This window comes from Bombus vosnesenskii, unplaced genomic scaffold (assembly GCF_011952255.1).
Source record: "Bombus vosnesenskii isolate JDL3184/JDL3185 unplaced genomic scaffold, Bvos_JDL3184-5_v1.1 scf7180000013361, whole genome shotgun sequence".
NCBI classification, from domain to species: domain Eukaryota; kingdom Metazoa; phylum Arthropoda; class Insecta; order Hymenoptera; family Apidae; genus Bombus; species Bombus vosnesenskii.
This window is the reverse complement of record NW_022882994.1, coordinates 752,214-778,543: the sequence shown is the minus strand read 5'-3', so window position 1 is coordinate 778,543 and position 26,330 is coordinate 752,214. Positions and strand designations below refer to the sequence as shown.

Genomic DNA, 26,330 nt, shown 5'->3' with positions numbered 1-26,330 from the left:
GCGGTTTTTACGGGTACGTAAAAATATTCATTCCGCGGTTTCATGCGCAACCTGACCATTCGTTTACGATCTGTTTGTTTCATCGAAGCCGGTGGAACTTCCAATCGTTATTGCACAATATTGCACAATCCCTGCTCGTCCGCATTGCAATAATGGCCCCACATACGTTAACAGGCAGCTCGATAGTGTGGCATTCGCGTGTCGAATAGACTTTCTCCTTCAAGTTCATCCGTCGCGACCGCCATGTTGTTTCTTTTTTCGCGCATCTCTCCTTCCTTTCCCGCGTTCGTGTTCGCGTCAGAATCGCGTTCGTGCTCGCGTCAGGACCGCGCGCGCGTGCCTCGAAAGGAACGCGATGAAATGTGGATACGTTGTTCCTCGCCAATTTACAATTCTTTCCAAATTCGAGTCGACTTCATTTGGCTCGCTCGACTCGAACCGTGCACCACAACGTGAATGAAAGACTATTTCGGAGGCCTGCCAAGTGGTGTGTTTATTTTAGACGGTTGCTTTCGAAGCCCCTCGAGGTCCTTTAGACATTAGACTGTTTTCTTCAAACAGAATGCTACTTTGTAAGAAGAAACAATGTAATCGAACGTGATCTATCCGACAACGATAGGCAGTAGACACGTTATCCTCTAGTAGATCCGTTCAAAAGCGTATTGTACCATCTTTTAAGCGATTTTCTAAATTTAGACTCGCTGCTTTCACACGCGGCCTGACCGTTTGTGAATTAAACAGACTCTTTTTCCCCTCTATGCGGTTAAATACACGCGCTTCTCTTATCGCGACAAGTTTCTAAACAGCGAGACAACTCGTATGGTTTTAAGTCTGTCACGATATATGACTTAACTAAGTACACGATTTCAATGTTTCTAGATTTTTCTCAAGCTTCCTACTTAGAGGACATGTGGACCCGAACGCGGTAGCGACTGTTTAATGCCTGGATCTATTTACTGGTGTAGGATAGAAGATACAGCTTTAGTCGAGTATCCGTCTCTTTCAAAATAAATCTAGCAGCTGCTTCAACAAGTCTCGCTTAATGACACCGTCATTTGTTTGGTCGTAAACAAAAACAGCATATGCTTGACAGCGCTAGATAGGTTATGTGTCTATGTTAGGTTAGGGTTAAAACCACACTAATCATTGTAAATCCTATATCTTAGACATTGTTACTAGTTTTTCGACGAAAAACGGTTTGCCCCCCAAAACATTGAGAACAATTTTACGTCGTACAGTATGAAAGAATAAAAGTGGAAGATTTTGTAAAAATCTGCAACATGTATGGGGATTACCTGCTGATAAAGCAGTTCCTGCGCGAGGATATTAGCTATGTCGACTGGATCCATGGCGGTGGCTGCCATAGTTCGTGGTATCGGTTAATTCGTTCAGTTATTCGTTTCGTCGTCGATAGAAATAAATAAATAAAATTAATAAAAAATCACGTGAGAGGAGAAGGAAAGGGAGACGTTTTTATAGGGAATACAGGAAGCAGGGTCGAAAGGAAAGTACGAGCGAACTCGTTTTCGTGGAGGGTTAACGAAAAAGAATCTAGGGGCTTAATGTAAGAAAAAAGTAATTTCAGTCGATCGTTCGTTCGTGAGAGATCGTTTGGACGTCGGTGTGCGCCTCCCCTCCCCTCAATCTCTTTCTCCCTCTGTTCTGTTTTACACTCTCGATTCTCCTCCCTCGTACACGCTCTTCTTCTCACTTCTCGAAAGAGTTCGTCACCACTGCGTCCTCCACCGACGCCTCTCTTACACTGAGCCTGCCGATGCCGTTCTGCTCTTCGTGGCCATACGCGACGAGGAAACCTAATCTAAAAATAACCTTCGAATTTCGAGTATGTGCGCTTGACAGAAAGAGACGACGAGAAAGAGAGAGCCAGACGAGAAAAAGGTGGGAGAGATTTCCGCGCCCTTCTTTAAATCTGCAACATGCTATTGATGAGCTTTCTCGTTATTTCCCGTATGTAGCTAAATAAAAATAATTTTTCAAAAATTCAGAACGGATTAAATTAGGTTATTTTATAGATAATTTAATGAAACTATTTTCTAAGAACTTTTTTACAAACTAATTTTTTAGCCAAGACTATCAGAACTGAATGATTCGGTTGATATTGGAGTTGCCTACCAAGTTAGAGACCCGGGTTCAAATCCCCGTCGTTGGATTTTAATTTTTCCCTTTAAATATCATATTTATGTCCATAGCGTTTTATGACTCGTGAAAGTGTTCGAAGACAAGCCTTTGGTAGTTAATGCAAGTGTGTAGCCAAAGTTTATGACCGAAGAGATAAGAAAGGGGTGCCTTTACGACTTTCTCCATTGTTCCCCGCTCGCCAACAGTGACATTCTTTCGGAATCGCGTAATGGTCCGAAGTTTCCAACTTAACGCTCCTACCGATTTATCTGTAGCCACTGCGTTCCAAAAGATTTATACTAATGCGACGAAACCTTTACTAACTGCGAAAATATCAAGTATCGGCACACGCTATCTTTGAAATCGCTAATGGTCTAAGAAATTTGCATATCCCTTCTAAAAATACAAATATTCGAATTAACTTTATTTTATGAATAAAATATCATTAGTAACATACATATAGAATTAGGGTAAAATGTACTGATATATTACTGATATATAAAATTAGAATAAGGTATAATCAGTAACATAAAATTTTATCACTTTGGATACGTTATTAGGTTTGAAGTTAGTTAATGGCGTTACCAACAGACAAGTTAATACTCGCGAGCACGAAACAAATTGAAAACAGCCGTAACACCAAATACCAGCTGATACTTGAGAGCTTATTCGCAGTAGAGCAGTGGCTTTTCCCAGCATCTCCGAAATTCCCAATTGCGCGTCCGCCTGGAGGATCTTAATTAACCCGAGTTCTAAGTTTAAACACCTGTGGAGCGTCGTTTGTCGTCGACGCCGGCCTCCCCGCGATTCGTCGTCTTGGAAAGGGGCCAAGAGGTCTCTTCGTAGAATTCTCGACCTAACCGAGAAACATTCCGATCCCGAAAACTTCACGAAAATTTCACACCAGTTGTTTCATCGAACCAATCGATTCCTCGACTTCATAATGTAATCTCTGTTAAGTAAGATTTCCCGGAATAAGCTTTTTACTCGTTATATTGGAATTGGTTGGATGCGATAGTGAAACGCATGTTTGGACGATATTATCGTTTATCGCGTGAATCGTTTCCAGGATGTGGCTTCCTTCGTATACATCGCTTCGTTAAAGATGCGTACACAGCGCCACCATAGCCGCAGCTTTTTCCTTTAGTTCTGAAAATATGTTTGTGCGCATGGTCACCTGACAAGCGTCTGGGACTACATCAACGACGATTATCACGACGATTAAAATGTCGAAATGTGAATGTATTCGTCATTTCCGTCGTGTTATTGGTGGTATTTTTCTGTGACGTTGGTGAAAATATGGCGATTAGCAGTTACTGTTTACGACAAAGCAAGTCGACTGGTTATTTAAAAGGAGTATTTTAACGCGTCTGTCGTGACCACGCGAGGAGGAGAAGAGAGATGACGATAATTAGAATACGCTACCCGCTACGCGGTAGCGGAAAACCTGTTCTCTTTTGCGTCATTCGGAAATAAACGTGTCCCAGCCAGTCACGAAGTGGCTCGTGAACACGAGATGGACATTCAAAACCAGCTTATCTCCGCGACTTGATACGAAAACATGTGTGCCAGCCAGATTTCAATAAACAATCTCCGGTGTTTTATCAGCCAGTAGTGCTCGGAATTTTTAAACACAAAACACCATGCAACACTGCCCGTAGTATCTTATTATGTTACCCATAAATAGAGATCATCGTGTAACGAAAACATTTCTTCTAGTTGACTCTTCAAAAGTAGCATTAAAAACACCAGCTTAAAAATATTTATCTTTTGATCTATGAAAATAAATATTCCGAAATAATTGAATGACTTGAAAAATGGTAATAGATTTTTGTCGAGATGAATAAAATTTTTGCAGAAATAAACATTTCCGCGAAATACACTGAGCTCTTCGTTATAACCTATTATCCATATTAATCTAACTATAGCAACCCTCCTCGGATACCTCAATGCCTTCCCTTCCGCCCACGCGTCAATTTCAAATTCCAGGAACTGCCAGCATATTTCCCGGCCCCGATAAGAACACGGAGGGCGTCCAATTAACGGGAAACTAGCGGATCTGAACCGTTCGACTGTTCGCCGGAACGACAAATTTGCATCGAACGTTCCGTGAGATCGTCTACCTCATTTCAATACAATTTTACATTAACTAGATGTTTCATCTAGTCAAACTAGACGCGCAACAAATAGGAAACGATTTGATTTTGCGTAAGAAGATCGTGGTCAAAGATTGACTAATCAAAGGTCCATTTGCATCGATTATTACCGACTGACGATATCTTTTCTCAAATGGATATTTTTGATTTACGTAATAACATAGAGATCCATTGTAAAACCGGTACAAGGTGGTAAACATAACGTGTGCCTGAGCGATCTTTGGTATCTGTTCTGAATTCTATTTCGCTTTTTTGTTTTCACGATCAGATGCTGCAAGGCACGTTTACATTGGTTAATTATGCGACGATGAGACCGAAACGCTCTCGCACGTGGCGTCTCAAAACAAAATGAACACGGTGCACAAGCGGTCGGGACATAACGGACGGAGCAACGATTTTTCCACGAAAACCTTTCTGCGGAGGGCATTGAAATGTCAGGCCAAGATCATCCGAGCGCTCAACTCAGCTCCGTGGGCGACTCAAGGACGCGTTCCCGGCCAAACAAATTGCGACGGCGATTCTTCTACGATTGAACAATGTAGTTATCGTTATTTTTTCCCCGGCTAATTACAGGTTTCGGCGGAAGAACGATTTCTCCGCATTACGTTTGCTAGTAACGCAATCTAACGATAATTTGTTTAATCTCGTAGTTTCTCTCTATTATTCTCTATGCTATCTGGTAGACGACCAATGAGCGATAAGCACCAACAATACGAAACAGCGCAGATAGAATAAAATACGCGATAGTTCGTATACAACGATACGGATGCAATTATCTAGCTTAATCGAACGTGTAAATAACATTTCTTACATATATGGTTGAGAATGCGTTCCAATTTCTAATCATGTTTTAATCCCCCTTCGATGGACCAATTGTTACGTGTTTCGCATAATCTATCGTTCGTTATTGCTATGTTCCCGGCGTATGTGCACGGACATGTTTCTTTTTTTCTCTCGTTCTGCGTGGCCGTTACGCGACGGTTGCTATTACGTGGTAAATAATAACGCAATTACGTCGTTGGTACGCGGACCGAGAGGCGTTATCGTGGTACGAAACGAAAAAAAGACATGGCAGACTGCTGCACGACATGGACACGCGGCCTTGGATAACAAAGGAAATCGTTTTTACTTTTCGAGTCCTTTCTAAATGTTAAAAAAAGAAAAAAAAAAAGGAAAGAAAGAAGAACACATTACAACACGCTCGATTCAAAAGACTTCAATCGTTTAAACTGAATTTAGATTTGAAAGCACGAATTCGAAATGAAATTCAACTTTTAAAATTCAGATTCATATTCGAATCTAGGAATTCAAGCATATGTTCAAATTCCAAAATTCAATTGCAAGTTCAAATTTAGATTGAAATCTAAATTTAACTGAAGTTAAAATGTTGTTGATTCACTTATGCAATGCAAAATATGCAAAACTAGTTTCTCGTTTCACGTTCTCATATAAGGAAACGATACATGAAAAGAAGCGAGAAGAATAATTCCGCGTAGAGGTTAGGAAACTCTTTGCTCTGGGTACTCGTCTCGAATCACAATCTCCTATATGCCAGTCCTCTTCGGAAACAGAAAACTTAATAGTGGAATAATTTTCTAATCATTTATTCCGTTTGCCTCGCTGTTCTTCATCTACGAGCTCGATAGGGAAACAATAGTAATACTATGCGCAAATTACACGGAATTCTAAAACCAGAAGTTATCTACATACGAATATGCAAAATATAACTTACAAATGTAAGTTTTCCACTATTTGAACGTAATTCCCATGAATTAACTAAAACAATCCATTTATCGTGTTTCTATTTTCATTATAAAAATTATAATACACTAGCTTTTTTATATATATACATATACACATACACATTAACAAATAAGTAAAATTTAGGAAAGAAAAATCTCAAAAGAGCATCATCTTGTTTTAGACGACTACATAAATGCATACGTGGCCTAATCAGTGCCACGAATCTGAACTACATGCTACAATATCCAATTAGTAGCGCAAGAATAACGCAATTACAGATATCAACTTGATCTATTAACCGAGTCGCTCTTTAATCGGAAGTTTCTATAATCACGAAATTAGAAGTACGCGAAGACAAATCAATTGTAATTGGGTCGATTTTAATGCCTGTAAATGTATGATATGATATGATACATTATTAACAAAAATAGACCGTTAAAAATCCTTACATAAACATAATATTATACCCAGGAGATTATCAACACCAGTTACGTCTTTCCTAGTTAACAGATTAAAAATTAGATAGAAATTTTCCATAACGAAGAGAACGAGTGGTCGAGGCGTTTAAATTTAACCGAGGCTAATGGAAAGCTCGTGAAAAATCGGACCGTTTGCAGTGAGGAATATATCTCTCCCCCGACAATCCGACACATATAGAAACGTTAGAGGAAGCGGACGCTAAAAAGCGCGATCCGGCGCAAACATCGATGCACCGTCAGCTCTGGACAAAGAACAAAGAATGTAAACACGATAACACGCGGCGATCGACTGCGCGCTCACAACTTTCCCCGTTTGTTACGCTTTTTTACCGTTGTGTGCTATACCATGTAAGTTACATAACGAACAAGTTCATTTTCTATGCTGTAGACTGTAGACACTCGTTGGTTCCTATCGAAAAGATAGGGAAATGGGATAGGTATTTTTATAGTGTTACTCGATCGCATAAATATTTGCAAAACATTATAACAAATTCTATACAAATTTTCAAATGACTCACGCATTTATCTCGGTATTTGTATATTATCGATAAGATGTTGAAATGTTAATACTTTTAATATAGTTAGTTGACATATAATGTATCGCATATAAGATAATATAATATATTAGTACTTTTTAATAGCTTATGTTGCAAATTATTTTACTGATAGAATACAATTGTATAGAGAATAGAACATAGGATTTATTACAATATATATACATAGTTCGTGATATACATACGTATATCAAGATACGCTATCTATAGTAAAATAGCGAAAATAAAATCGCGTGAGACCGTTAAAACGACGTTTACGCGTTATTCGGTAATTACGAAAGGGAAACACGTACGGTATTTCCGGGAACATTATCGACTCGGGACGTCAAGGTTTCGAGTTCGAGTCCCGACTACTAGCCGATTCGTGAAAGCTTACTTATATGTACGTGGGAAGAGGCACGTGCACGAAGCCAACTGTGACGAGTCTAAAGTGCATCGAGCGAAAGAAAACAAAAAGCACAGGCACCGGCTATCAGCCAGGAAACAAGATAACGATGCTATTAGAAAAGAAAATATCCAGCTACCATCCTTTGTTCGATGTCTATAAATACTTCGAATCCACGATCGGGTCCGCGATTCTTTTTCTTTCGCTTTTTGTCATTTAGCCTCGAGCTCTTATCGCGGAATTCATAATCGTTCCTTGCGTGCATCAACAATAACGTAACGTTACGGCTGTCACGCTTGCAGGACACGCTTAAAAAGTTGACCACTGGTAAACGCACCAAAAATGGCAATGAATTTTTAAAAGCGTGAACTCACCTCGAATCCTCGGCTCCTCGCGACCTCGTGCCTGTTCACGAAATCTATATCGACTATGCGTACTAAAATAACGCAGTCGATGTACAGAAACAATTTCTCGTTTACAGACAGAACAACGTCGATTATTCTGTGAAATCGATTTCGATTTGAACTCTTGAATTCGAAGAATCGTTACGAGATTAAGGGAATGCCAGCGTTCATTGAAATCGTCGAGAGAAAAAAGAAGATAACGAGGAAAAGAGAGACGCGTACGAAACTTCGCTGAACAACCGCGCGCAACGGCAGTCGTAATGACACTGACAGTGCTTCTACTGCTTCTGTCATCGCGCTATCACCACATGGTCGCCTGGTCGGGCTCGGCCTCGCAGCTTCGGCTATCTTCGGATATGCTCGACTCTTTTCTCGAGAGGATACGCCAGCAACACAAGTGCACGTGAAACACCCGAAGGAGAGACGAGAGAATCCTCGTGGATAAAAACACAGAAAAAGAGACTACAGCCACACGAGGGAAGAGGTTGCATTAGCCGGGATAAGAGATGACTTCATTCCGGCCACCGAAACGCGATCGAGAGATGGTTCTCTCTCAAACACGGGGAGAAATCGCAGAAATCTTTCAATCACGCTAAGCCATCGTGTTTCAAGGTTTTTTTTGGGGGGGAATTTCGGGGAAGTGTAGCCGTTCAGGAATACTTGGCATTTCCGAGTACCTCACGAGAGTAAAGTTTCAGCGCGACAGCTAGAGTTCGATTGTCGGAATCGTATCTTGCGTAACACAGGTTTCTCCTTTGTAATATTAAAATATATACGTATATTTATGTATATAATTATCATAAATCGAATAAAATTGGGACCAATAGATAAAAAATAAATATATGTAATAATATATTGTGTAATATTTATGCGACAAGACTAAACGTTTTAGACGTATTAAATATCAAAGTATATTAACCATATCGCAAGAGACATATCAACAGCGCTCGTCGTTATCGAAAGCGGAAATCTCGGGATTTTTCCGAACGGCATAAAAGGAACGCGAATGGCTATCGCTTTCAAGTCACGTGGCCCCTTTCATCATGCTAGGAAAAGACTCGATCGATCGACATCGATAGACTACGCGAACGATCCACGGGATTTACATAAATGCATCAAGTACATACGCGCATGTATTAACAGCGTCCGCAGACATCTGATTACTAAATAGGCGCCGACTGCGTATGAGTCACGAGGATTCGATAGCACAAGTCACAGAATCATCGTACCAGGAAAATCGAAATCGAGCACGTGTCGTTGCGTCATACTCGAGGACCTCTTCCGGTTTAAAACGCGACTTCTACGAATTATTCCATAAATATAGAACATCGCCGGCTCGATTTTTATCGCTCCTGGGACCGTTATTTTTCGTCGATACTTTCCATCGCCTTGAAAGTCCCGCTCGAAAGACACACGTGACGCGATCGCGTTCCGAGAAGTTTTACCGAAACAGAAATATCATTTTTCTTCCTCGTATCTATATAGTTGTGCAAGTAAACGTTTTCACTAAACTTCACTAGAGTATACTAAATATACTAGAATTGTGTTTAACATCGTGTCCTACACAAGAAAGAGGGGATTATTCATTTCCAAGATCGGTTTCTTAAGTCGGTTATCTTGTTGGTGGAAGCCTGTGGATGGCTTCCGTATGGTAAACCGTTCCTGTGGTAAATCTTCCTCTAGGGAATCAGTGGTGTTTTCATAAAAAACTGTAACGATAGCGACCAAAATGTTAATATATTATGAAATGAAATACAACTAAAATTATATAGAGATATATATAATTTAATTAAAAGGATATAATTAAAATTATATATAATTTAATTGAAAGCATATAATTAAAATTACATATAATTTAATTAAAAGCATATAATTAAAATATATTAACTCATGTCGTCAGCGTTGCTCTAGTTTAATATTTGATACTAACGCATAATATCTGATAATTATGAAAGAATTTCAGGAATTTATATAATATTCTGTTCCGCCGTTATTTCTTTCATAGACCTACTTATCACACAGCCAAATTTAACATACCCAAATCACTACAATTTTGTAAAGTTTAATGAAATTGAAGTATTTATTACATTCTGATAAACTGTTTTCTTTCCGATTACATAAAAGTTTCCTTTATATCTCAACATTTACATAACAAACATTGTGTAGACTATAATTTTTGACAAGAAATAAGTTAAATCTAATTGTTCTATCTTTTCTGTATTCCACAGTACGAAGGCGATAAAATTCGAATAATTTTCTGTTCTAAAATCGACGTTTAAGGTACAACGATTTAATGATCTAATGTACTCGACTTAATTATACCCCAATGATCCATAAAATTTGCTAACTTTCCATCAAGCGTATACAGATAGGTGCACACGTAGAAAAATGTAAAATGCAAAAGCCAAGCCATAAAGCTGCATACTCTTCTTTCACGTCTCATTTAAGTCCGGCCCAACGTAGCCAGCCTCTCTTCAGACAGCATCTAGGGCTCTTAATTGAAGTCTGGCCTTTCCTGAGTCTCGATTAACGATTACCATTGAGAACAGTGCTTCGTTGTTGGTCGCACGCCGCCTTTTCCACGAGTAACGCGCACCCTTTACAATCGTTTCTCAAACAAACACGCTTGAATCTACGTTTGAAACAATTCATTATGCGAGAACGCACGAAGGGACTTAGAATTATATTTCTTAGGTTCTTTCATTATAACGGGGAGATATTATAGAGATTTATAGAATTATGTTTGCTAGGTGCTTCAGCTAGGATTACATTATTTTACAAATAAAATTACAAAGATTACAAATGTACAGAATCATATTTTCTATAAATACTTTGTTAAAATTATATTACAGATTTATAGAATTGTATTTTCTAGATTCTATGGCTAGAATTATATTAGAATCGTATTCTTACGAAACAACTGTATCCGATCGCAAATGACCCAATGGATGTAACACGAGTTAACTAGAAGTTCGAATATAGCGAAAAGTATATTTCTACTATTAAAAGAGCCTGGTAAATCAAAAGCCTGAATAATCGACGTTTTACTGTATCCAGAACACGAAGAATCCACGCGACGTTCCTTCCGCATGCCCTTGACAAACACCATGTATCACATTCGTTATACGGCACAAAGTACTTGGACTGGTCTGTCAGTAGTCGATAAAACGACGTAGATAAGAACAAAGTGCTCTGACTGACTGTTTTTAGCACCGCACTCCGGACAAAGCCGAAGAATGAGAAGCAAGAAACGATGCGATGGTGGTCCCTCAAGAGCGTGCTTTACGTTCAGAGGTGAACGACACGACGGAGAACGGGCTTTCCCGGGGTAATTTTGGAAATTCCCTGCACGTCACGTCCCTGTCCTTATTCGTGCTCGCGTTCACATGATATCGTACTAGTTTTATCGCGGTAATGAGAATCGCTTTTACGGATGTGCTTCATATAGGTCAGTTCTATCGTTGATCGTTAATAAAGTTGCTATAGAACGTTCTTTTGGTGTGTTTCGTCTTTCTGTATTTCAATTATGAAACTGGATGATAAGAAGGGTTACATTGTGAAAAAACTAAAACGATAGATCTTTAACCTTTTAAGAGAGTTCGTTAAATTATAGAAAAACGCGCTGACACGGAACACTTGTATATAGATATTCAATTTTTTTTAAGCCATACTGCGTATTATTTTGTAAAATCAATTTGTCAAGCTATATCGAAATGTAATTTTTGGGCAAAAAAACTTTTATCTCTTCACGATTACCAAAATTGTACCTCCGGAAGTGGGCCGTGTCCTTTCAAAAGATATGCATACTATGGAAGATAACCTCAAAATTCTAACTCGTACTTACATTACATATACAACATTTTAAAAAGCTATGTAACACTGTACAAGTGAAACTTGTATATTATCATTTAACAAATATGGATGAATAATATTACCAAAGGCAGTACTCGAGAAGTTAAAGTTCTTCTTCAGAAGAAAAAGATCTATTATTGTCGTATCATTTTATCGTTGTCATACAAAATTATTTATTGTTGAACTTTTATAAATTTCTTCAATTAAATATTAATTCTTTTTTCTAAATCTTTAACAGTACGTAACATTAATAACAGTACGATATGGAACGATTTGTCACGAGATAAATGCATCCAAAGGATTAAGCCCCATTCTCAATTTGTAAGTGTTAATGTCGTCTTTATCCGGCAATCATGTAATCGATCTCTCGTGACGCAGAATAACGATTCTTGCGAAACTGACGATTCATCCTCAAAGATGTTTAATCGCCTACTTTTCGCCAAGAATGATTCATTAACTTATATTCATCGGTACATAATTGCTACTTTCTAGGCAAAACTTGCAATTACATTAAAAATTTTAGCGAAATATCAAATTCGCTCACATTTCTGCTTGACTTTTGCGGAATTTCCTAATGTTTATCATCTAGGTTCAAATTTCTCAAGAATCGCTGATTCAGCGACGAGACAAGGCTCTTCAACGTTCTTATTACAATGGCTGGTATAGTTGTTAAATCCAAGTACAACATTTTGAATGATTTAGCAGAAAAGTGGCTCGTGATCACGCGAGGAATAGTTCGATAATTGCAAGGTTGCTCGCCTGTAATGCACCGCACTCGAGCCTTTATTAATTCAATGTTCAAATAGTAAGAACAGCATTATTAGATGAAAACTTTAATTTGCTCGATAAAGTTGAATTGATAAAGCTCGAATTGACAAAATTAGAGATATATATGTCGGAGATTCCAACCTTACTCCGACATATATATATTTTTCTGAAATTATGCTCAAATTAAATAAATAAAAAAATGATTCAATATTCGAAGGTATACGTAAATTAAGAAAACAAGAAAAGTATCCAACGTAGATACCTTCTGAATTGATGCTTCGATTAAAACGAAATAAGCAACTTTTAAAATTACACTAAAATCGCAAAAAGTCAAAGTAAAAGATCTAATTAAAGATAGAAACCATACCTATTATACCTATCATTATCCCTCGGGAGTTGCAATTTTACTCTCCCTAGAGATAAAAGAAAGGAAAAAAAGAAGAAGGTTAAGTAACTTCATCTGTACTCCATCTTCACCATCTTCCTCAACTACTTACACAAAATGGCTACCCTTTTACCGCGCTAATTCGCCTGCCGCTTACATGTACACAAAGTCAAAGAACGGTCAGCGGGATAATGTTACGCACGCGCACGTCGTGAGGACGTTAAGGACGAAGGACGGAGAGTACGAGGAGGACGGCAACGCGATCGTAAGGGGGGAAAAAAGGAACACGGGCGTAAAAGAAAACGCTCCGAGGGCAGAACGGTCCGTGAATTCCTGACCAGTGACGCAATCGTTCAGGCATTTCCGACTGGTTGCACTTCGGCGTTCTCCGATGAGAATACCTACATAATCGCGCGCATAATGCCGGGCTACGTGTGGACCTCCACACGCACATCTTTTCCCATCCATATCTTTCATCCTTTTAAACCGTTCCACTTTCCTCGGTTCATACTATTTCAACGACCTTCTCACGCGACACCGCGTTTTTCCACGCGAACAAAGAACGAGCTAATTAGTTTTAATGGATTCCGTTGCGGTTTGGTCCGTTTGGCAGATTCTTCGATATAGAAATGTAGCTCTTTTCATTTCGTAATTTCGCTGAGTCATGCTGACTACGGGAATTTTATTTGAATTTTGAATGAACAATTTTGTACGGTGAGTTCTGTGATGGGTTTGAATAATTCGCAAATATGTATGAATTTATAATTTAGAATCCAAGTTTCGTGTGGTTGATCGGAATTCGTACAATTTATAAACTGTTTGAACATTTCATTTAATAGGAAAGTTCCACTTCGCTCTATAATTAAATAAACGGAGACCCATTGAAAAAAACCTTCTTATATAAACAATTAACTAACAGTAAAAAATTAAACTTCCGTTTTATCTAACAAAACAAGCATTCACCCAAACATTCAAGCTCTACCCATTCAGATAGCAATGTTTAACTCCAAAACACATTAGCCCATAATGAACTACTCGGTATAGTACCGCATTTAAAGCACCCACGTCCTTTTTGTCGACGTTCAACAAGACTTCGGACCGTCACGGTCATAATAGTTTCACGAAATTGGATACACTCTCGTCCCACGTATCAGCAGAGACCCAAAAGGGCTCGCTGGGTTCCATGACCTTTTAAACGAGACAGCGCCTTTTATAGGGGCGAGCATCACCCTGTGAATAGGTAGACCACTTTATCATACCATCAGATGGAAAGGAGACGAAGTCTTTTTGAATTATAACCAGCGTACGAAGCTTAGAGGCCGCCCTGATTCCTTCGTTTACCCGAGCATCACGAAGAATGCAGCTGTGAATAAGAAGACTTCGTTTCTTCTTTTATGCCAGCAAATCAATTTCAAGAAGGGTCACACGACAGATGGGTGCACGTGATATGTATCTACGCACGTTCTTTTTCACATAATACATATCTACACTGGCTCACGAAAGTATTTGAACTTTTGTGACCATATTGTATGTGATATACGAAACATCATGAAATTTCATTACCACTACAACGAGACACGACTGTCATTAAACTGGGAAGATTTCTACAAATTCATATTCTCCAGAATGTATTTATAGAAATAGAAGTTTGGTAGAAAATTGGTGTATCTACTGAATTATATATAAATTATATTCAATTATTATTTATAGTTATATTTTATAACTAAATTATATATTACTATACTATTATAAAAAGCACCATACTTTGGATATTTTATGTATTATTTCACATTATGAGCATTCTTCCTACTTCCACACTCTCAAATTTTAAATTTGAAACCAATCCGAAACTGTATGTAGAAATTACAAATATGTATTTATTATAAACTTGTATATACGTATTTAGTAAAAAATTAATCTAAAGTATGAATAGCATTCTTTGGTCAAATTGAATGTCGAGGCTTATTAACATAATGGATAATTGGCTGTTTAAATACTTTCGATAAACATCTTGCATTACCGGATTGGTTACAAACTTTATCAATGTAAACACGATAGTAATAGCAGCAATAAAATTTCAAAATGTTTCGTATAACACACATGATATATACGTTCATAAAAGATTTCTAGAAGAGTTCCATTATAATATCTTTTGTGAGCCTATGCGTTCCTCGCGCGACAAAAACGACTCCGATGCGTATGTTAAATATTTTACGGAACGGACGGATCTTGATGTGGAAACAATAGAATATGAACGTAAATCTTTGAATCTTTTCGGCGATAGGACGATACGGTGCCAGTTCCTCGAAGGACAAACTGAATAGGGTTTGAAACTCGGGGAATATTAAATCAGAGTGACTAAGGTGGAGTTTGTCACGATGTTTGGAATGGAAAATAAGATAATGTAACGGTATTATTAAACGTGAAGCTTCTTCCTTCATACACGTCCACGAATGAGATACGAATCGCCCAGAAGTTGCACCGATGCGCTCCGTATATTAAAATACAGAGAAACGACATGGAAGTAAATTAAAATACAGCGAAGTAAATTTTTGAAAATCGTGTATGATCCTATTTCTATTACCACGCCATATCTTTGATAAACAATTGCCAATAGAAATTCCAAACAAAACAAAACTTCTCCTAATTACCAAAAAAATTACCACAAAAATTCTTTGCAGAAAGATTCGTTCAAAATAGAACATCCAAACTAAAATTCCATCGCAATTATGAGATTCTAAAAATCGACGTTGATCACTCAAAACATCTGCACTTTAGTCAGCTAATGCTCCCACTCATTAATCATCCTGCGTCAGAGGAAAAAGAAAACCGTTGGCGTGCGATGTAAAAAAGAAAACAGATACAACGTAAGAAACATCGAAATCGCCTCTAATCTATCGAAGATTTCGCAATCGAGGGGAAAAACCCGGGACAGGTAGATGGACGTCGAAGGTGGAGACGTTGAAATCGAAGAGATCCCCCATCCATTCGAGGCATTCTCAAGGGGAAAGTGTTAACGTATTGACGTCACTCATACGCAAGATATCTTTCCGTGGAATCGACCTCCTTTCGAGGTCGACTACACCGGATTACCGTCTCGCTATCCACGTGAACAAAAAGGTAATAAAAAAAAAAAAAAAAGAAAAGAAAAAGGAGGAAAAAAAAGATAATAAAAATCCACGATCATAGTATCGTGAAAATCATACGAAACCTACGAAGTTCGAGTTTCTAAGGCAGGTTCGAGCAATTTGCTTCTACAATACGCTGGATCTGTGTTGCGAAACCACGTTTTTGCTTGGCGCATTAAACGCGGTTTCGCAATGCAGACATTTCTTCCACGCGATTTCTTTTATCTGTTAATTTGAGCGAGGAAAAGAATCTGTCGATGGTTTTGTAATAATACAGTGGATTTGTTACGAATCTCTCTTCTTTCCCGACTCAATAGACCGCGTATGTTTACGTACGTTCGTAACATAATGATTGCAAATATATTTAGAGCAATGCAGTCTAAGTGGAGTTTCATGTTACTCACTAACCGCTTCACCTCGGATATTTTACATATTTGTTTTACGACATGCACGTTCTACAAATTTTTGCACCTTTAAATTTTCTATAAATCTAGCAACATCCGCACTTACTGATCAGATTCGTATCAAGGAGACTATTCGACTATAGCATATTGTAGGAATAAAAATCGAAATCCAAATAAAGAAATTCTAAATAAATGACTCGAATGCTTAAACAAATATTAACCACTTGTTCGTACTAAATCACCCGTACAAGTTATTTTGAGCGAACTCGATTTCAACTAGATTACACCTCTTAACTGCATTGATGTTAAAACCAAACGATACCGGATTTGATCTGCCTGGTATTATTGTAGAGCGCAGTTGGATAATAATTCTCGGTAGCGCCAAGAGGTTGAACAACGAAACAGAAAAAGATGAAGGAAAGAAACGGAGAATATGGTTAGAATCGCCGCGACAGAAACGTAGCCGTATCACGTATTTACGAGAAATCGTATCTCTAAACGTTTTTCCTGGTACCGGATGATGTCTTGCGGGAGCGATGCAGCATAATCGACATGTTTACGAGGCGTCGCGAATAATAATGGAGGGCGATCTCGCGTGTCGCGGCACTGGGAGCCAGGCACGCGACACGTGCGCGGATTTTCATTCATAAATCGCTGGTTAAACTACACGAGACCCCGATGACTCATCTCCGCGTATACGCGTCGCGGAACTGAGGTAAGCCGTCCGAAAATAAAAACCGACAACTTCCGCTTTTTGCGCATTTTCATGCAAATTCCTGTATGGGCGTTGCTTCGTCTCTTAATGAACGCCTCGACGATCATCAGACGTCCTTTTTCTCCTTCTCCATAACAGCCGATGAACGAGGAAAGAATGAAGAACGCTGTAAGAATATAGTCGTTTAAGCCACTTTTCCTTTTCCCTTATCCTGTTTCATGTTACATTAAGTAGCTCTCATTTTACATTAACCGAGTTTCAATTCCTAATGTTAAAACTTCGTTTAATTACCAATCAGATACATTATAGGTTGTGCGAAACAGAAAATCTACCTTTGCCGCTGAAATACAGAGCACACGATGTTCCAGACGTACCTTGAATGATTTTGATTACGAATAACCATCATCTGCCATTTGCCAATATTCCCACTAGTAGTGGAGACTATTTGTTAAAAATGTGTTAAAGAATTTTTAGACTGAGGCTACTGTACAACGAATTAAAATTTATTTAAACCAAACGACTTCTACAAAGCACATTCAACCATTTTCTTATCGATAAGGAAATCCAAATTTTATCTAATAAAAAATTACAAAAAAAGAAATAATAGTCGTGAAGAGATAAGAGCTATCTTTTCATAGTACTCGATAGCTTTCTCTGTGATAATGCTTAGATAACGTATCTGTGTATGTGACGAAGAACTACAACGCTGAGAACAAACGTCTTAGTTGCGAGGCTAAGAGACAGGATGACACCTCTTGCCTTATGACCCGTTTATATTGCTCTCGCTAAACTTAACCCTGCCTTCGTTTAACTAAACCCTCTAATTGGTGGGTTAACGAGCGTTAACTCCGGGCTTCCTGTCAGATTTAACTGTTTTCCTTCGGTATCATGTGCACAAAGAATGCTAAAATTTTATCGGTGGGGATGAGACTTTTCTTCCAAGACAATCCACTTAGGTTCAATGACACAATCGAATAGATGTAACAGGTTTGAGAGAAATTGTATACGCGATACAATGGTATTCTGTGCGAATTTCTAAATTATTGCGTAGGTATTTGAATGAATAAGATAATTATTCTAATGGGTGTTTCCTTGATAATTTATTTCATGCGATAAGAATAATGTGTTGTCTAACGAAGATCGTTCGAAATATTGCTTCACAATTAATAAAATAACCTCACAATCTGTTTTTCCGAAACTAAGCTTATTGTGGTATAAGTAAAGGTGTGCCGAATGTTTCCTTAAAGATATTTTTGGCTAATAGTTTAGGCACGATTCCTAGGAACAGATAAAGGATTCTAGCGACAACATATAGTTACTCATGACTCAAAAGTACCTCAAATACACTTCAAATAATTGCTTGTAATAAACGCTTCTATGGCCTTCGTCTATTATCTAAATGAGAATCTCATTACGGTAAACACACGACCTATACCAAAGTTTGGAATTTATTTTTCCTAGTTTTACTAATAATTATTAGACTTAAATCAAATTTTCCGTAAATACTGTCTTTTTAATAAACGATACATATTAACAATAGTTTATTAGAAATCAAAATCCCTCAAAATCTAAAGATTATTGACTAAGTTGCGAAAGAAAAAATATTCTCATTGCTAAATATGTAGTTGAATAATTAATGTTTTACTTTATTACTTTGAAAAATAAAATAAAAAATTTAGGCAAAAATAAAACAAATATTATACATATATTTTGAGAATAAAAGAGAAATATTTTCGAGTAACCGATAAATAATTTGTTTTGAAAAACAAAAATTGTAGGTACGTGTATTCGGAGAAGCGAAAGTTTCTTAGTAACCTAAAAATTCGACAGGTGAGACGATCAAGGGTTTCAGGGGATAACGACACTTCTTAGAAATTTTGAGCAAAATGTCACTATCAGCACGCCCACATTTATCGGATTAATTTTGCACTAACATCGTACAACGCTGTCCACTTCTGTACTTAATTTTTAATTACCATTTCGTTCCTACCTTCAACGTTTAAATTTTGCTTCCTAACTTTGCCGTTTTTTGTTCGAAAAAGATAATTCACAATATAACACTCAATGTGTTAAACAAATAATGACAATAAATTTCTTCCGATAATAACGAAGGTAAAATTACTACTGTGAATGACAACTAAGTTCAGGGATAACTCTAGTTCGACAAAATCGATTGACCTTTGACCGTGACATTTGACCAAACGTACACACAATCGATGCTCGTACTACCATAAAACATATTCGAGTGTTTCCCACGTTTTATTTATGTGAAACGTTTCTAATTATAACAATAGTATTTACTAGAACTTTACTAGAGATTTAAAACAAACGAGAAAAGCAATTTTTTTGGGGAATTGGTTTAAATTAGCAAGGTTGAAATAGAACATGATATTAGCAAGTAAATGTTGTAATAACGTAAAACTAAATCCAATTTCGAGACTATCAGGCTAAATATAATACAAATGCTATAATAAATACTTTTTGCAGTCACTGTATATATATCAAATACTGCAAAAAAGAGATTAAGACGGAATTTCGAATCATGATATTATTCTTATTGTTAGCAATTGTGACACTTCCATCCTGGTACGTAGATAGCGACCTTTGAAATGTATCACTCTTCTACCAAACCAACGATTCAATCTTTTATACATATAACAAAATATTTATAAAAAAATAAATTATTAATATAAAATAATTTCTCTTACTGTAAATGCATCCAATTTGTTAGATTGCCACGGGTCACATAGGTTAGAATTCGGCGGATACATGGAAAACATGGTGTAATTGTGATCTTCGATAATGGTGTCGTCAAAGCCTGCGCTCGGTACACGTTGCGTCATCTGTGAGCGCGTTTCGCTTTCAAAACTTCACTACGGGAAAAAAAGGAAGAGTCGCCGGTTCCGACTCTAAAAAAATTACACCTCTACAAGAAATACGCGTTCAACGTGAGGCAAGAACACTAACTAATGGTCACCTTCTTTCTGTTCACCGATATCACGTTCTGTTCAAAGTACCACTAAACGTTTGTTGAAGAATGACACGTACGAATGCTCGCCGGTTGTCTTTTCGTCACTGTCACGTACAAGTTCAATCACGCAATACCGGACTTGCTATGTATTGAAACCTACTAGCGCGTGTTGCTTACGTATCTCAACTGAGCCCGCCAGTGTAACTTGGAAACTATATAGAAAGAGAGCCGCTCTATCCCCCACCAATCAGCGTCGAGCAACCACCGCGTGACGTCATCGCCATCTTGATTGCTGATTCGTGCGATAGCGCGCGACCAATCAACGTGTTCGTCTACACCGAGGCTTCCTATCGCGACGATTTCCACGGAATCAGGGAACGCACCACTGAGAACTAGAACCCCTTTTCCAGGTAATTACGTGAGCTCGTTAACTTGCATAATTTCGAGAAACGAATAGTCGAACAGAAAGATTTTCGTCTTACTTAATGGTTTACATCCTTACATTACATACCCTGCTTTATGTTTATCGTATGTACTAAGACAGCTTAAAGTAGTGTTTCAAAATGTCTTAACAAGTTGCTGCGTTACGATATTTCGAGCGGCCCGTGCATGCGCTTTGAATTACATTTAATTGTATGATGGATTTAAAATATTGAAACGTTTGAAAGTAGTGATATTCTAATGTAATATATTTATCTTTTGATCCTTAATTATATGTCAGAAATATGTATAAATGTATCGTATGCGTGCATCTGTTTCCCTATATAACATGCTTTTTATAGAAATACCTAAGTAACATGTATATATTACCATTACAAAGATGAACCGTAATCTGCACTACGAATCAGACATAACAAGGTAACGAGTTGATACATTAGTAAATAAGATACGCGCATAAATAGTTAAAAACGATAATTACCGCAGTTTTCTCACTTTCAGAAACGACATTGCGAAGAATATGCGAAGTGTAACAGCTCGACACAATGTATGACAGCGGTGGAAATATGTCAAGGAATTACTCAGGGGGGATTTGCTCCGTAACTATATTGTAAGTACAACAAGCTCAAGGCTCGACTTTTCGCAGTTGCTATTTCTCCTTGTTTTTACACGTTTAACATATTACGACGTAATATATCAATTTCTTATCCCAAATACATGGTTTTATTATAGTTCCAGATTCGAGAATCGCAGAATAACAAAAATTGGTAAACTTATCGCGACGTTGAGTGGTCGTCACTTATGCGAGATCGTTTGTCACACGCGCTACTTCGTTTCTTACTATTTCGGTACCGGGAATTCCCTCGTGCATGCACGGTTCTTTGTTCTTATTTCGATATACGTATATTCGTTACAAACACACGTACAACGAACTCGGCTCAAACTGCGTCGGTTCGGAGCAACGTTCAACGTACGTGTGAACGCACTTTGTACACGAATTAAAAAGAGAAAACAGTAGTACACGTGGCCAGAGCTACCGTGTGCAAGATGCATGGGAAAAAGGCTATAAATATTATCGCAAAAACATGCCGCGTTCGAGTTAGACGCCAATAAAATTTTTTTATTACTGTATTTTTCTTCTTTTTAGAAATTTATCTGGTAAACTTAGACTCTTTTCTTTTATGTTATCTTATACGAATCATAACTTGAGAAATGTTATTTCTAAAATACTTATTTAATAAAAAAGGAAAAATGAAAATCTTCTTCTAGAACGTAGCTACAGGTCTAGTTTTATCTTTTCGAAACCTGTTACATTCTCCATTACAGACGTCAAAAAATAAAAAAATGTTCGGTTTTAAAATAAGAATAAATGGTTACCAATCTTCACGTGTTTCGTAACCTTTCTGCAAATTCCGTGTATAAATAAGAATGCTATTGGTATTGTCGTTCGAATAGGTATGTCTCGAACTAAGCTCCAAGAAGCAGACATTGTGATTTATAATCATGTATTGCGCCTTTAAGTAGTCCCACGTGCGACAGTTTAACGGGGCGAAAGTAGCCCTTTGACCAGCTGAGGACGTAAAACCATTATCGACTCCTTAAGGCGTATCGTCGGTATATACAAATCCTAATAGATGCATAACTCTGCTTTGGTGAAAAGTTTTCCAGGCAAAAGGCGCAGTGTGTCAACAAAGTGTGATTCATAGACATACAAGTTGCTTATGACGAACGTTAAAATAGTCTTTTAATTGTTTTCAGGTCCTCGCTCCATCGAAAAAAACAATTTTTATGAAGACATCGTAAACCACCTACTACAATAGGACTAATCTAACTAATTCTAGATGAATGTTATTTTAATGGAATTAGCTTTATTTATCGTAGGTGGAGATTCTTTGATGTTGAATTGTCCCTTGTAGACCACCTCTGATAAAAGCGTTCGAGGTAAACAGAAAATCATTTTTTTATGTGGTCTTCACATCACATTAAACCTACCTAAGTGGAATCTATATATTTTTATTAATTTTTAATTTTTTAATTACACAAGCTTCTGATTAGTACACAACCTGGTTAACAGACTAAAGACAATTCTCGGTGAATCGTGTCAATCACGTAGTAAGAAGAATCGATGACCTCGCTTACGGCAACGTTTACCATCGACGACACAAAGGAGTAGAAAACCGAAGATCGACGTCGCGAATGGATCGCGGCTTTGTTCTCCCGGCGAACAAAGAGACATTTTAATGAGCACGCGGCCGAAGCAGCGGGGTTAATCGAATGTTTGTGGGTAAACCAAAAGATCGGCGCAAGCTGCACGCGTGGCATAACAATAGTCACCGAAAATCATACGAGGGAAAGGCGGAAGCCTTGATCGGCCTTTGTATGGGGAAAACTCGTTGTGCTCAAAACACAAGACAACGACGGTATTTTGAATATTTAAGGGAACAAAGAGGAATAGGCAATCAGAAACACCGCCATGAATCAGTCGATTCTTCGTCTTCTTCTTCTTCTTATATACGTGTCAAAGGATCCGCATGCTTTTACTCTAGCCACGGATAAAACACGAACGCCGAGCATTCTCTATCGGGAATAAAAGGAGATACAATGGACGGGGGAAACACCAGGAAACAAGATTATGCCTCCGTGACTTTGCTGCCGATCAAATGCTTACCGATTCCCGCGCATCACGTTCCACCGACTAATCGAAAGCTTTGAGTTCTAAGAATACTTGGATGCGTTCGTAGCAGATAATCCTTTGGACGAGGATATTTCACCGTTTTATGGCTTCTTTTGAAGGAAATTTTAATCGACGATTTGTCGATAAACAGCTCTTCAAAGAAAATTGAAAAATCTTCCATTATGAAGTAAATATTTAAAAATAAGGGTTTAATATGTAGAAAAAGATTACGCATATAGATAGTGATACGGTGACAGTGTTCTACTAGCTGAGCTTATCTAGGCCATTGACAGATATGTACATACTTACTTTCTCCCTAAGACTACTGCCCGAAAAATGGTCGCCGCCCATGGGCTAGCCTGACAAATCTGACCTTCTTTGATTTCGAACAATACCTAACAGCAAGGAATAAAAGATAAATCCTACGAGCCCTGATTAAAACACGAGTTTCTCTCGTCTTAATCACAATACTCTATAAATTGTACAGATTTTTTTTCTCCTACCTAATATTTCAACATGGCCGCCATGTATGTCGACCTTTTACGGAACAACGCAGGAAGCCTTTTTCCCCGAACTCAGTAAACGGAATTATATTTCATACGTTGTAGCGCAAAGTTTCCTTGGTAGAGCTCGCAAATGTCTCTCCGGAATGACTATTTGCATTTTATCGGTCGATTTCACCGTCTGAACCCTATCGCTAATGGCGACAGAGATAATTAGGTGACAACAGCTGGCAGCTCGATCGGCTATCTGTTCATAATATTAATGCTGCGCAATATACACTACGATCTATAGTTGTTCTTTTACATGTGTTTGGGATCGACGTTCACGTGTTTGTGCATGTCGATGCAGTAGCGCGTGTTTTTAAATGACCGCGCGCTATCACAACCCGAGCGTGTACGGGTTTCTTTATAAAACAGCTGTTGGGGACAACAGAAGCCATGCCAGTGGAAATGCTAGATCAATACCATCGTCTACCACAGAATTTATACGTAGGGTGAAACGGGGAATTGGACGAGGGCGCGCGTCCAACCCTCGACGAAAGTCAGGGACATGAAATATATTACGATCTTTTTATTTAAGGATTATATCGTATCGCCACCTTGCCTTATTATATATATTTTTCCGCATTATACCTTGCTTTTCTTGTTTACATGAATGTTTTATGTAACATGGAAAACGCGCGTAATTTTTATACGCGCCTCTATTGCCAAGAGTGACGCAAGGGAAAGAAAATGGAAATTAACGTAATCGTTCGTGCCTATAAAAGTATTCTACGTCAATGTATTCGTACTGTTTCATGCTGGAACCTGTTTTACTCGGCGTAGGATAAGAATTAGTCGATCTAGTTAATTTTATGTTTAACTAAAAACACAATTTTTTTTTTATAAAAGAATTAATACTGCTTTGTTATGGTAATATGTAATATTATGATGATATTTGTAATTTTTGGACTGAAATAGTGCGAAAATTACTTTATTCTATAATTGCGACTTCTTTAAAATAATTACATATCAATAGAAAAGAAAAAAGACTATGATTTTGTTCAGACAAACAATTCAGTTACGCTCCCGTATTGCAATAGCAGCCATTCATTTGTAGAGATCAGTGAATGGACGACAATATATAAGACAACATTTCATTGGCTAATTCTATAGTAACTCGGAAGTTTATTGGCGATACTTACACACGTAGCGTGTGCCTTAAATGGGTACCTAGCCAGCTGGGAGAAGAACGAAAGCTGTTTATCTGAATATGCACATCTTGCTGAATGGACATAAAAATTGCTATTATTGTCGTGTACGAATATCATTTGTGTTCTATTTACGAGACGATTCTTATCGCTATTGCAAACTAGCGAACGGAAATTACGAAAATTGAAAATCATGTTTTTACGTTGAACAGTTTATATAGCGATGACGCCACGCGATTTATAAATTTAGATCTCGGTGTGTGTACCAAGTGTACCATCTTCGTGTGACGGGACGGCTATAGCACCGTTCAGAGATTGTAAAGTACGTTCCTAATTAATCGAGAATTTTTATCAGCCGATGGTACCATATGAGTTTGCTTTCTTATCTTTAATTTTCAATCGAATCTGTTCTATCAAGGAAACAATCAATCTTTGGAAATCGAAAGAGGTACACAGATAATACAGAAGTATTCCGCTTATGCTTTGATTTCCAACGAATCAATTTCTTCCGCGAAATCGGCGAATTCATCGTGTTTACAATACTCAAAATACCTACATGCGATAATTTTTTTTCGAGATCGTCAGGTTTCGACAGGACACGCGAACGTGTTTTTCAGAAAAGTTAACAAGGCCGTTTCCTCCATAAGTTACGGGTCTATCGCCAACAATCAACTAAATTATTTTGAATAATGCTTAATCATTCGAGGAAGTCACTATGTTACATAATGTGTTTGCTACACTTTTATTCGCTATGTTGTTACTATTCAACTATATAACTTATTTCAAAGAAATTCGTCGTTCGACCAATCACGTGAACGCTGTTTATCAGACATACGTAAGTACGAGCGCGCGTACACATAAGCGTACACCTTAAGGATTGCATAAGTTGCCATATTTACGTGGAGAAATCTACTTCTTTTAACATTTTCTAGCTATGTAGAAAGGAGAGTATTTAACCGGTACTTACGTTGCTAGGTAGTATGGTCGAATTCGCGATGCTGGCGAGAAAATCATGGCTGACGCGGGAGCTTTGTGACGTCCCGCTGTCGCTGGACACGCTCGAGCTGTCGTAAAGCACGTCCGACACGTCGAGCTTCATATTTACGTCGTCGATGCGCAACGGGTTTTACCTGGTCGTATTTCCTTAGTGCGAAAGGAAAAGTCGACGATTGGGTTCGCGGCGGTTTTATAACCTCTATTATGAAAGGATCTATTCTCTTGATCGTCTGTAGGGATGCTCAAGATCCTCGTTACGGAGAACTCGAAAGCAGCACACACGAATCGCAGGTTCCTTTGCCCGAAACTGTGTGAAACTGCGCGCGATGACTCATACCGTGGGGGAATACCTCGAGCTTCGCGCACGTTCAATCCTTAGCTCAACGATCTGCCTGGACACGCTCTTTCTTTACACGCCGAGGCTCCACGAACAAGTATGACGTCAC

General features: G+C 38.1%; 2 protein-coding genes and 1 long non-coding RNA gene across 4 annotated transcripts in view; 1 reads left to right on the top strand and 2 right to left on the bottom strand.

The window, feature by feature from the left end:
- Positions 1-1,770, bottom strand: part of LOC117237193 (transcription factor kayak) — a 10,642-nt gene extending 8,872 nt beyond the window's left edge. Inside the window, exon 1 of the mRNA XM_033500938.1 lies at positions 1,296-1,770. Within this exon, the coding sequence (XP_033356829.1) occupies positions 1,296-1,364 (69 nt within the window). The 5' untranslated portion in view covers positions 1,365-1,770. The remainder of the gene's footprint in view (positions 1-1,295) is intronic.
- On the bottom strand, positions 1,442-26,330 carry LOC117237196. The gene is made up of 2 exons (XM_033500941.1): positions 25,856-26,330; positions 1,442-1,819 (listed from the first exon to the last, which is right to left on the bottom strand). Exons 1-2 carry the CDS (start codon positions 25,985-25,987, stop codon positions 1,442-1,444), a joined length of 510 nt encoding a protein of 169 aa, XP_033356832.1. The 5' UTR covers positions 25,988-26,330.
- On the top strand, positions 20,006-22,477 carry LOC117237199. Of its 2 annotated transcripts, XR_004493960.1 has the most exons (4): positions 20,006-20,493; positions 20,866-20,941; positions 21,023-21,131; positions 21,254-22,477. It is a non-coding gene; the product is annotated as an uncharacterized LOC117237199 (long non-coding RNA). The 2 variants fall into 2 exon arrangements; XR_004493959.1 differs by having other exon boundaries at positions 21,023-22,477.

What these genes read in the sequence shown, in the direction of transcription:
- LOC117237196 (XM_033500941.1), bottom strand. Translation starts at nt 25,987, where the DNA reads ATGAAGCTCGACGTGTCGGACGTGCTTTACGACAGCTCGAGCGTGTCC. An exon ending in CGACCATACTACCTAGCAAC is followed by an intron (nt 1,820 to 25,855) that starts GTAAGTACCGGT and finishes GGTTATTTTTAG; the next exon opens with ATTAGGTTTCCTCGTCGCGT.